Here is a 12,505-nt window from a genome sequence, read left to right on the forward strand (position 1 = left end):
ATATAAAACAAGTAAAATTCTTACACAATTTTTAGATAATTTTTGTTTTATATTTGTATTATTTTACTTTTTCCCTTCTACGTGACTTTACCGAAAGAAACAATAATGTCACTACACATGTTTTAAGATTGAGATCCAAAGAGGTGCAGGCTGCAGCAAAGGTTAAGAACCACTGCTCTAAAAGCATGTTTCTAAATGTGGAGGGAAATACCGGAGAAAAATCCATGCGACCACGGGGAGAGCACGCAGACTCAAAATATACAGGCGTCAGGGTTGGGATTGAACCCACAACCTCTTGTATACCAGGCGAGGTAGTTAACATCTTGCCACCGTGGGTCGATAAAATAAGCATCACTTTCTGGACAATTCAACCGTGGTTGTCCTATAGATAGACCCATCCCCACCATAGAAATGTGTAATTTCCACCACTGGTCCAGAGCTGTAAACAAGAGATGAGCACCAATGCCTCAATGCTCATTTGAGCTTGACATGTTTAATGAACATAAGAAGTACATATAAAAAATGAGTACATGCATTGTAATTGAAACAAGTAGTATGTAAAACGCATATACAGTAATGTAATTTAAGATAAGCAGGTACATATAAAAGTGTGCGTGCACTTGAATACCGTTTGAATACAATAAACGTATATTTCATTTGTGTAGGTGCACGATATGTTACGGTTACATTTTACTTACATAACTTTTTTCAAAACATTGCAAACTAAAAATATATTTTTCTAATCACAAGGGTATTTTGTTACCCAAATATATTTCAAATGTTCATGGTTATGATGCAATAAAATGTTGTAAAGTATATTGGTTACATGTTCAAAACAATTTCATACATTTAAACGTGGCTGAAAACCTTTATTCTTATAATTTCAATGTAGTATATTCAGTTTCCCCTTAAATTTATATTTCACCAACCCACACTGACCACTGGATAAAGTAGCAGCCAAACAACCCCCATGACTGACGGCGTGGGGAGGCCTTCATCCAGCAGTGGATTGCCAAAGCGCTGTACAGGTATCCCTCGATTTACGTAAGTGATACATTCTTCAAAAAACATGAGTAAAACGACATTCTGTTAATTTGAATGGCTTTTCCCATTAATTTAATATGAAAATTATGGATGTGTTTCTGGCCTAAAGGCTGTTGCTGTGACCAAATGTTGGTCCTTGCAATGCACATCGAGGCCAGATCCTAGAAATCCAAGACCAGTACAGCCTTTGTAGACATGTCATCGAACTATGACACGGTTGTGATTTAAAGACCTACATGAAGTTCGTAAGGATCACCCCCCTGCCTCAAATATGCCTACTATGGACGATGTCGAGCAATGTGTCCATTTGGCTTAGCACTCACGCCGTCGCTCTTTATTATTTACAAAAGCGATGCGCCACCAACGAATTAGCACATATTGCATACGTGGATGACCTTGCCTTGGCTATTCAAGCAGTCACCTTCATTGACATCGAATTCATCTTGAACGGGGACCTAAACACCATAGATAGATATTTCCGGACATGGAGGCTCAGCCGAGTAGCTGCATGTCATCTTCGTAACAAGACTGTTAAGCACACCCTGAAAGTGTCCTTTTGTGGCTACACTGTGCAAGATGACCCCGCTCCGACCTACCTAGGAGTGAATTTGGACCGCACCCTAACCTTCCACGATCACCTGAAGGTAGCCACTAAAATGAAGATAAGGGTAAATCTGGTCCAGAAACTGGCACCCACAAGATGGGGAGCATCAACATTGGTGCTACAGACTCGATTTGTTGATGTCCAAATGAACGATGCAATGACATGGAATCCCCAAGACGACCCCAATGCCCTGGCTTCCTGTGTCATCGCACGTAGCTTCCCCATCCATTCAGGAAGTCCAGCGATGCATAGGAAACATACATCTCCCCATCCACCAGGATATCAAAAATGTCACTCACCACCGTTTGAAGTTATGCAAGCCCTTTTGGACCCACCCACTTAACCTTCAACAATGCAACTTCCACCCTGATGATGCTTGAAACCCCGAATGGAGATCACGACACTTCACAAACATGTCATGGAAGACCGGATGCTGATCCCTGGTTAAAATTTTCCACTCAGCTCATGGGCCACAACCCTAAACCACATCTGCACAAACCAATGGAAAATTTTAAACTCTGTGGTGTGCGACTGTGGTCACTCAAAACAGACCATGGAACATAGAACGACTCAATTCCCAATTCACAAACTTGAACAGGATATCATTCAACCATTTTACAAAGTTTTACAAATATTTTAAAGGTTTTAACCGAATACCTTTTATAATCATCCTTCTTAAGATTTCCATAAACGTTACTTTGTAAATTCCATCATCGCATTTTAAATCCGAAAATATTCCCAGTAATTTAGACGATTGTATCTCATTGCGTGCAGCCTAGTCACACACGTACTGATTTTGCGAACGCTTTGGCAGTTGAGGAGGCAGCGGAGTGGGCAGGGTCTGCGCTCGGGAACTCCTGCATGGCAGCGGTGGGGCCGTCTGAGGTTGCCTTGGCGATGCCACCACGGGCAACGTGTTGTGCTTGCGTCCGTGTGGTTGGGGTGACACGCTCTGCGAGTATTTGGCCTGAGTGAGTAAATAAGAGCCGCTCAAATCAGGCCGTATGGAAATGGGTTTGTATGAAGATCTGGGTGGGAGGGGTAACTGGGTGTGTGATTGGCGAGAAGATACGGGTTGTGCTGGCAATGAATTATATTTGTATCTGGGTGTTGAAGGTAAGGCATTGTCTATGTGTCTGGGTTTTGGAGGAAACGGATTGTCTGTGTATCTGGGTGTTGGGGGTAAGGTACTGGAGGCCTGTCTGTGCGTTGGGGCTGAGGAATAATCTCTGTATCTGGGTGTTGGAGGTAAGGGATATAATGTGTGCCTGTACGTTGGGGGTAACGGGTTGTCTGTGTGTCTGGGTGTTGGGGGTAAGGTGTTGAATGTGTGTCTGTGTGTTGGGGGAAACAGGTTTTCTGCACACCTAGGTGCCACCCTTAAGCGATGATCTTCTTGCCTGGATGCTCGGAGTAGTGGACTGTCTGTTGTCTGGGACGATGGGCTCGATTGTTTGCCTGTGAACATCGGTGGCACGGGCAAAGCGCCCCTCGAGTGGCCGGTAAACGTGTCGTATTGGTGCTGGGTCTGCAGAGGCAACGTGAGCCTTCTCTGCTGTGGAATTGGTAAAGTTGTTGCCCTTGTCCCATCTGTTCGTGGTAACGTTGAATACCTGTGAAGATAATTAAATATGAGCATAACTATGAATAGTTCATAGCACTTTGTCAATCCCAGAGTGGCGAGGTTCATAGTGCAATGTGCTAACCACTGCACCGCTGCTTTACACCACACAAGGGTAAAAAAATCGAACTTTGACCATCTACATTAGTGCCACAATTTATTCGTAGGTGTGGAGAAGGACACATACAAATGTTGTGCTTCTCACACACGTTCTTATTGGGGCTGTGATCAAAGAGAATTATCCTCATTATCTGTGCTATCACCTCTTGCTTGTTTTATAAAACTACCATCTCTCTTCTCCAATCATCTGCGAATGGCATAAACTTAGGGCCTAACACAAAAAAGTAATATTTTGTTACGTCGCCTCTTCCGCGATTTCCTGCTTGCGTAACGGCCCAAAACATTACGGTGAGAAAGTTAAACATATTACAGGTCACACATTTATTTTTTTCACTGATATAGTAGTAATCATTACTTATTTACCCAGGAAAGCCACACTGAGAATAGGGATACAGTCTGTTCTTCCATAACACAAATTGGATATAACCACAATTAATGTAATAGGGAACACATTTTTTATAATGTGAATGCGAATTCGATGTGACGCACACGAGTAAACAGAACTTTGTCGCACGAGTAGGAATAAGCGGCTGTATGGCTGCCTCTGTGTAGCATCACACAAGATGGGATGCTGCTGGATGTTTTTTTTTATGCTATCCAAGCCCCTCAGTCTTTGTTCAGCCTGAGTACACATCTCACGCGTTATTGCAGACTGTGCTTTACCATATATTCTATATTATTTACTATAACGCATCTATCTTGATTTGAAGCTTTCGTGATTGCAGGAATCCATACTCTTTGGTTCTTTCGGTAAAGTCACGTAGGTATAACATTAAATAAATCACGACGTTTCGATCGCAACACAAGCGGTCGTCCTCAGGTGGAAAAAATATAATCCAGCAGTGGAACTGCTGAACCAGCGAGAGAGAAGTTACAACAATGCTATATATGTGGCGATGGGCAAGCAAGCGGGGTCTGAGCTGGAAAGAAATTCCATCCACGGACGCAAGCACGTCAGTTGTGTTAATGGGGGAGATTAGGGAGAGAGGAATTAGGGAGGGAGATTAGCATGAATGAGCACCATGAGAGTGCAATCCAAAGGACGTGAGCATGAGAGTGCAATCCAAAGGGCATGTGAGCATGAGAGTGCAATCCAAAGGACATGTGAGCATGAGAGTGCAATCCAAAGGACATGTAAGCATGAGAGTGCAATCCAAAGGACATGTGAGAGATCTAAGATAGAGGCATAGAGAGAGAGAGAGACAGACTGCAAGACAGACTGCAAGACAGACTGCGAGACAACAAGGCTCACCTGATCGAGTCGCTAACCTTTCTCAAGAGATGCCGCGATAACAAGGTAATACCGATCGCATTTACACTCACATCTGCTGCTGTCACTTCCCCTAACGCTAAACGGATTTTGTTCAAAACTAGCCTATCGCTAATCTCAGAGAGAATAAGATTGCTCCGATTTGAACTTGATAATTTAGACAAGACTCTCTTACAATCACACTTAAAATTAACTGATAAAATGTCCACTTCTGATTGGGACCATGTAGAAAACATGACAGTCTCTTCTGCTACTTCAATGTCAACCAAATGTAAAGTTAACTTGATCGCTAAATTCAACCTCCTGTCAAAAAAGAAGCCAGAGCCACACGTTAAAAAGTTAAATGTTAACAAAATTGTCATCAATCAGAGGAACATCCCAATTTCCGACAGCCTAAAATCGGTACTAGCTAAAGGGTTGAATTTCGCAGTCACCCCTAAACACATCCCAGTGGATGATATAATTGCCCAGGCCGACGTAGCCCTCAAAGGCTTGGGACACATCCCGGCAGACGTTGCTAGATCTGAAATCGCTGCTATCCTCAAAAACGCTAAGACACCCGTTCGCAACATCAGCAAGGACGAGCGTTTTGAACTCGCTCAATTAATAAAGAGAGATTATATTATCATCCTCTCAGTCGACAAGGGCAATGCCACTGTCATCATGGATAAAACCACATACAACAACAAAATTCCGGACCTTCTTAATGATAGCAGCTATACCAAAATCAACAGAGATCCCACCAACTGCCTAGCCACAAAAACCAACAATATCACTAAATCGACTTTTCTAATCGATCAAACCAAGCAGAGCTCCCTAAAACCTTCGGCTGCTAGACCACCCAGATTTTATGGCCTTCCAAAAATCCACAAAGTAGGTACCCCGCTCCATCCTATCGTCTCCACCATTAACTCACCCACCTACAAACTGGCCCGATTTCTGTCTGAGACCCTGCTTCCTTTCACGGGCAAGTCCACTTCAGCTGTACTTAACTTAGCTCACTTGGTTTCTCTAATCAAGGACATCTCACTGTCTCCAGATGATTTGCTTGTCAGTTTCGATGTTGTCTCTCTGTTCACCAATGTACCTGTACTCGACACCATTGCAATCATTGAAGACTTGGTCCAACAAGGACTGAATCCAGATTACCAACTTTGGTAAGGCACTGTCTTACCAACACATACTTCACCTGGAATGGTACATTCTACAAACAAATTGAGGGTACCCCAATGGGTTCTCCCTTATCACCAGTGGTAACGAATGTTTTCATTGAGAAATTTGAGAGAGATGCCATCTAGACATCCACCCTTTCCTTGTTTTAGCTATGGGAGGGAAACAGAGAACCCAGTTGTAACCCAATGCAACACAGGGGGGGAACATATAAACTCCACGCATAAGTCACGCGAGATATGAATCGAACCCAGGAATTTCTCGCTGTGAGGCGCGAGCATCACCGCTGTGCCACTACCCTGTCGCCCACTCATTGCTAGGCATATGTATGCATATGTAATAATGTTCCAGGAGACTTGGACGCCGGGGTTGGAGGCACACGTATTTATTCCGTGTTGGGTACAGCACAACACTGGACATACAACACTGGAGGGGGTATCGGCCCCCTCACCCGTCTAACTGGGAATACACCCTCTAGCTACGCCTAGCCTACCTCTTGGTCCTCCACTAACGGGCTAGGGGAGGCTCGCTAGCCGACACTGGTAAGTCGGGCTCACGGTACCCGGAGTCCCAGACCAGCTCTTACAAGAGCACCGGCTCTGGCTCTCGGGACCACGCCGCTGGATCGATCCTGTTCGGCCCTGATAAGGGCGGCGATCCAGGGGAGTCCAGGGCTCTATCTAGACGACCTTCTGTCTTCACTGGTTAGCTTCAACATCTCTCCCCGAGCCCTCCAGCTCATCCCCTTTTATACCAAAACCCCCGCTGAGGGGTGGGGCCCCGGGGGATCCCAGCTCCGAGTCAGCCCCCCAGGCTGCCCGATGCGGACGTCGCTGGGAGCACCTTCCCGTGCACCGACATAGCCACGCCCACTGTGTTTCTTTCCCGTGTGATCCCATTGTATAACAGCCCCTCCATAACACCCCTACACATACATAAGTGTATACAGTAGGTCGTGGGTTCGATCCTGACCTTGACGCCTGTATATTTGGAGTCTGCATGTTCTCCCCGTAGTCGAGTGGATTTTTCTCCGGGTCCTCCGGTTTTTACCTCCACATTTAGAATCAACATTCGTTTAGAGTATTTGGCTGCAATACATTTCCACATCTTCTTGGTTCTTTCGGTAAAGTCACATAGAAGGGAAGTAATAAAATAATAAAAGTAAAAATAATAAAATAATTCTCACGACGTTTCGGCTGCAACGCAAGCAGCCGTCTTCAGGTGAAGAATGAGACACTGCCAAGCTTGGAGCTTATATATAAGCTGGGTTGGAGGTGGAAGAAGAGCGCCTTGACAAAAAAATGTGCATATCAAGAGGAATTTAGCATATTCATGGGAAATACGTAGGAGGTGGGCAGGGGGGTTTCAAAGTCATATTATGCCCATGCATTATGCAGGATTAGCAGCATCAAAGGGAGGGGGTAGGGGTAGCATTAACAAAGGGAGGGAATGTTAATAGTATGTAGAAGCCACGAAACATGTCAATGGGAGAGCGGTGGCAGGAGACCCGCAGCGGAGCAAATAATGCATTCCCTGTGGAGAACACAATATACACAGTCAATGCCTGTGAGTGGACTGCGGTCTGAAAGTCACCGTAAACGTGAACAACAATCAGTTAAGATCCGAAATGGTTTATTACGTCCTTCCAATGATTGCTGAGCTAGAATCCATCTTCTCGGTTGAAATTTTCTCTGTGTTTGTATATGTGGATCGCCTCATGAACGAATCTCTCATGGTAGCCAGATGGCTTGCAGAGAACCTCTGTCTTAGAGAAGTCAATGTCATGTGAGCCCACTGAATTGTAACAGTGATCTGCCATGGCTGAGGTGTTTGTCCTACCGTGTTTCAGGTCTCACTGGCATTGACTGTGTATCTTGTGTTCTCCACAGGGAATGCATTATTTGCTCCGCTGCGGGTCTCCTACCACCGCTATCCCATTGACATGTTTCATTGCTTCTACATACTATTAACATCCCCTCCCTTTGTTAATGCTACCCCCTCCCTTTGATGCTGCTAATCCTGCATAATGCATGGGCATAATATGACTTTGAAACCCCCCCGCCCACCTCCTACGCATTTCCATGAATATGCTAAATTCCTCTTGATATGCAAATTATTTTGTCAAGGCGCTCTTCTTCCACCTTCAACCCAGCTTATATATAAGCTCCAAGCTTGGTAGTGTCTCATTCTTCACCTGAAGACGGCTGCTTGCGTTGCAGCCGAAACGTCGTGAGAATTATTTTATTATGTTTTATTTTTTTATTTTATTACTTCCCTTCTACGTAACTTTACCGAAAGAACCAACAAGATGAATCCCTGCAGTCACGAAAGCTTTAAATCGAAATTTCCACATGATAAGCCACTTCTTTGAGCTATCACCTGTGGCCAGGTCGCTTATGAAAAAGAGCTATATAGCTCAGTAGGCCTTACCTGGTAAAATAAAAATAGTAAATCGTTTTGTATGCATGTTGAACTTCTTTGGCACCGTACGTAGCCAACCGTGCGAGGGACGTCGCATCCTCCCTGGCGTCTCACCTGGCTGCACCGTCGCTGCTGTAGAACGTTGGGCGCGGGGAGAGGCGAGGGGCGACAGGCAGGGGCTCGTGACCGAGAAACGCGCTTCTCTGGTTGTGCGTGTTCTGAAGAGGCGGAGCTGAAACGTGCCGCGCGTCCTCCTGCAAGAAGCGTTGCGATCACAAGAGCTCAGGGGGTGCGGGGGTGCAATGCAAAGGCGAAATTTAAAACGCGAAGGGATCCAGTAAGTAGATTGATGGCTGAAGTGAATAGTTATGACTGTAGTCAGCAAACATGCAAAATATGAAGACTGCTTCAATGAATTGCAGGTTGCTCCAGTTAGCTTAGTAAATCCACTAGATTTACTGTTACGTCTCATCCACACTGTGTTCAATCACCGTGCTGCAGGTCACAGCAACACATTCACCCATCCACTCACTCACCCACTCACCCACACAAGACAAATATCCCCCTTTTAACCTTAACAGACTTTTGGGGCAAGTGCTGTTCGCGAATAGCGCCTATGAAGGCTGGCACGACACACAAAGGGGTAGGTGGCCAATACCACGCCCGGCCACCTTTGTCTCCCCAGTGGCAATATTTACTACACACTGCACCAGGTACTCAGTGAGTCGAACCTAGGGGAGGCCCAGGGCTGGTTCAGATAATCGTTACTGGTGCTGGCTGTGAGTGGGAATCGAACTCGGGTTGCCAAGCTCGTGGCACAGCGTGCTAACCAGGACACTACGGCTACCCACATACAAACACACACATAAAATCCTGTTAGTATCCTCCAGAAAATACACACACCTTTGGTAGGATGTAGGACTGGTTTGAGCTCCTTTGACCACACGGCCCCTTGTCAACACAACCTATAATAAAATATAAGCAGAAATTAGCTGTCAATCAAGACTTATAAGTGGTAACACTGGTGAACAGTTCAAAATTTTATTTATACGGTTACATAAATAACCCAACAAAACCTTAATTTCGTTTATTTGCCATGATTTGCAATGGCAGCGTTATAACTGTGCCGTGTATCCGAACCACACGGGGAAGAAATTGTGGTTGACATAGAAGTTTACCTTATACTTTCAGCGTATAACTCATGAACATTGTTATTTCATCAAATTCAAGTCTCTCCACCGACCCCTGCTGATTGTAGTGATAATGTAATAAAGGACTCCTTCACAAGATGTCGCTCTCCGTTGGTCCTTTATTGGATTCTTTCCTCGCACCCGCTGGTCCTTGCTCCGACCCTCGCCGTCTTCGTCGACGTGCGCCCCGCGCACGCTCCGTGTGGCTCTCGCCCCGCCGTCTCCATCGGCCCCTCCGTGTGCTCTCTCCTCACCCGCCCCTGGCCACACCGCCCTTCGGGTACCCCGCACACTCTGCTGACTCTCTCTATCTCCGTGCGATCCCGCACGCTCCGCTGGCCTGGCCGCACCCCGCGCCCGCTGGACCGCAGTGCGCCTATGACTCCCGACCACGTGGCAATGGCGCCACTTCTCCCAGTGTGGCTCCCTCCATGGTTCACTCTCTTCTCTCCTCCTCTCCCCTTCCGGCTCTCTCCCTATATCCCCCTCTCTCACGTGACCCAAACTCCACCTTCTATCCTGCCTCCGCCTCCGCCCCCCCCCCCCCCCCCGTTCACCCCGCTCCCATTGGCGGCGCAGAGGCCAGCAAGCACCCTGTTCTTGCTCGCATTACACGACCCCCCCCCCCCTGATGAAAAAGCCAGCCGTCCTCGGCTGCAACAGAACAACAATAATGCGAGCAACACATGACACTCAGGCATAAGAAGACAACGGAGATTAGAACAATAACAATTAACGAAAGGGAAGGGATTTAGAACGCGTGCGAGTCGCTGGGCTGTCCCACACGGGGGTGCCCCCCCGCGCGGACCGTGGCCTTGACGGGGTTTTAGGAACGGCGGGACTGGAACTGCCCACCGCTGTTGGAGGCCCATCACTCCCAGCGTCCCATTCCCCAAAGAGGCCCGTCATCGAGCCCTCCCGCAACTGCGCCCGAGGTGGGGTTGTAGGGGCAGCGGGGTCAATTGTCCCCGTCGCCGTGGTAGGCCCACCCGGAGCAGGAATCAGCATGTCCGGCAGGATCACAGCCGGTCCGTCTACAGGAGGCACGACAGGCGCGCTTGCAGGTTGAACAGGCAAAGTCAGTGGCGCGTCGGTCGCGACAGACACCGGCAAGGCAACATTAGGAGATGACGCATCCATCCACGGGGCCACATAAGGTTTCAATCGGGACGTATGAACGTACCAACGCCGCGATCCGAACCGAACACGCGCGGACTGCGGACTAGGAACCTCAATAAGCACCACCGGCCCCTGCCACAGCCTATGCAACTTAGGGGAGGTCCCCACCGGTACCTGCGGGCAGTGCAGCCAGGCCATGCCCCCCACCAGCGAGGGGTCTCACCATACGAGCGTCGTGCACAACGTTCGTTCCGGACCTGGGTCTTGGCAGTAGCCAATCGGGCCCCCTCCCGCGCCTCAGCCACGCGACGAACGGTGTCCCGAATATAATCGGGGAGAGGCTTAACAGGACCCTTCACCCCCGTGCCCAGCTGCACGTCCACCGGCGGCACGTTCTCGCGGCCATACATCAAAAAGAAAGGCGAGTACCCCGTCGACGCATGTGGCGTCATCCGGTACGCAGAGAGCACCCCAGGGATATGCAAATCCCAATCAGCCTGCTTTTCGCTTACCGTATGACAGAGCATTGCCGATAGGGTCCGATTAAGACGTTCAACCATCCCATCCGTCTGCGGATGGTAGGGAGACGTCCGTACCTTCTTGGTCCCCAGTGCAGCGCATACCTCAGCCAATAATTTAGAAGAAAAATTTCGCCCTTGGTCCGTAAGCAACCTTTCCGGTGCCCCTTTGTCCATTACATATCCGAACAAGAACGCCTCCGTGATAGACGCCGCTGACTGATCGGCTAAGGGCCAGGCCATCGGCCAGTGGGAAAGATATTCCACTCCAACCAATAAAAATTTGTTATCCCGAGCGGACGGCGGAAAGGGTCCCAAAATATCCAACGCCACTAATTCATTAATCCGTGACACCTGTATGGACTGCACTGGCGGAACATATGAGTGTTTAGGCGGTTTCCGTCGGGCACAGTCGGAGCACGCCCGAATGTGCCCGACGACATCAGTCATCATGCCGTGCCAAAAAATTATCCCGCTGTGACGTCAACAAGGTTTTCTGCACTCCAAGATGTAACAACTTCTCCGAATGCAGAATCCGAATCAATTCATATCGCAGCGACACCGGCACAACAAGACGCCAGCGATCGTGCAAGCCTTCCCTCCACATCAACAAGCCATCCCAGAGAGCAGCTCCCGGCGTCCCATCGGACAGCGAGCCACCCCTTACCTTCGCAGCCCGACCCCGCAAAGCCCCCAGCAAGTCATCAAGCAATTGCTCGCGGACCCATACCGAACGTGGCAAATTCAAAACCCTATCAGCCGGCTCTGGACATGCGGGAGCCTCAGGCACCTCCACAGCGGACATAACCAGCCGAGGTGGCAGCGGAACCCGCTTGCACCTATTTGTGCCCGAAGTGCAAGCGCAAGGGGACCCCTGCGGCAATCTAGAAAGTGCGTCCGCGTTCGTGTGATGCGATCCCTTCCGGTACTGAATTTCAAATGAAAACTCCTGCAGGGTTTCCAACCATCGTGCCAAATGGCCAGACGGTTGATCAACCCTCAGGGCATATTGCAGAGCAGCATGATCCGTGCGCACAATAAACGTACGGCCGTATAGATACGGCCGGTATTGGCGAAGAAAATGTACTATGGCCAAGAGTTCCCGACGAGTAACGCAGTAGCGGGTCTCCGCCGGAGACAGCACGCGGCTTCCGTAAGCCACTACGTGTTCGACGCCATCCCTAGATTGGGACAGGACGGCCCCAATCCCCGTGTCACTCGCGTCGGTATCCAGGATAAATGGCCGAGTAAAATCTGGATAGTCTAGCGTCGGTGCTGAAACCAAACGATCGCGTAGGCTCTGAAATGCCACCTCCTCCGCCGGTCCCCAACTGAACCTCCGGCCCTTTGCCGTAAGGAGGTGTAATGGCCTCGCGATCGTGGCAAAGTCAGGTACGAACCTGCGGTAATAAGAAGCGAACCCGACGA

At 48.3% G+C, this 12,505-nt stretch overlaps 1 protein-coding gene across 2 annotated transcripts in view; it reads right to left on the reverse strand.

The window, feature by feature from the left end:
- Positions 1 to 473: 473 nt before the first annotated feature.
- The window catches only part of LOC133354495 (uncharacterized), a 49,573-nt gene continuing 37,541 nt past the window's right edge, over positions 474 to 12,505 (reverse strand). For both annotated transcript variants that reach the window (XM_061571379.1, XM_061571378.1), the window contains exons 14-16: positions 9,154 to 9,215; positions 8,365 to 8,504; positions 474 to 3,261 (exon numbers count right to left, since the gene is read on the reverse strand). In XM_061571379.1, coding sequence (XP_061427363.1) covers positions 2,424 to 3,261; positions 8,365 to 8,504; positions 9,154 to 9,215 — 1,040 coding nt within the window. In that variant the 3' untranslated portion in view covers positions 474 to 2,423. The remainder of the gene's footprint in view (positions 3,262 to 8,364; positions 8,505 to 9,153; positions 9,216 to 12,505) is intronic.

Source organism: Lethenteron reissneri, chromosome 47 (genome assembly GCF_015708825.2).
Source record: "Lethenteron reissneri isolate LAM-NWPU_2019-01 chromosome 47, ASM1570882v1, whole genome shotgun sequence".
Lineage (NCBI taxonomy): Eukaryota > Metazoa > Chordata > Hyperoartia > Petromyzontiformes > Petromyzontidae > Lethenteron > Lethenteron reissneri.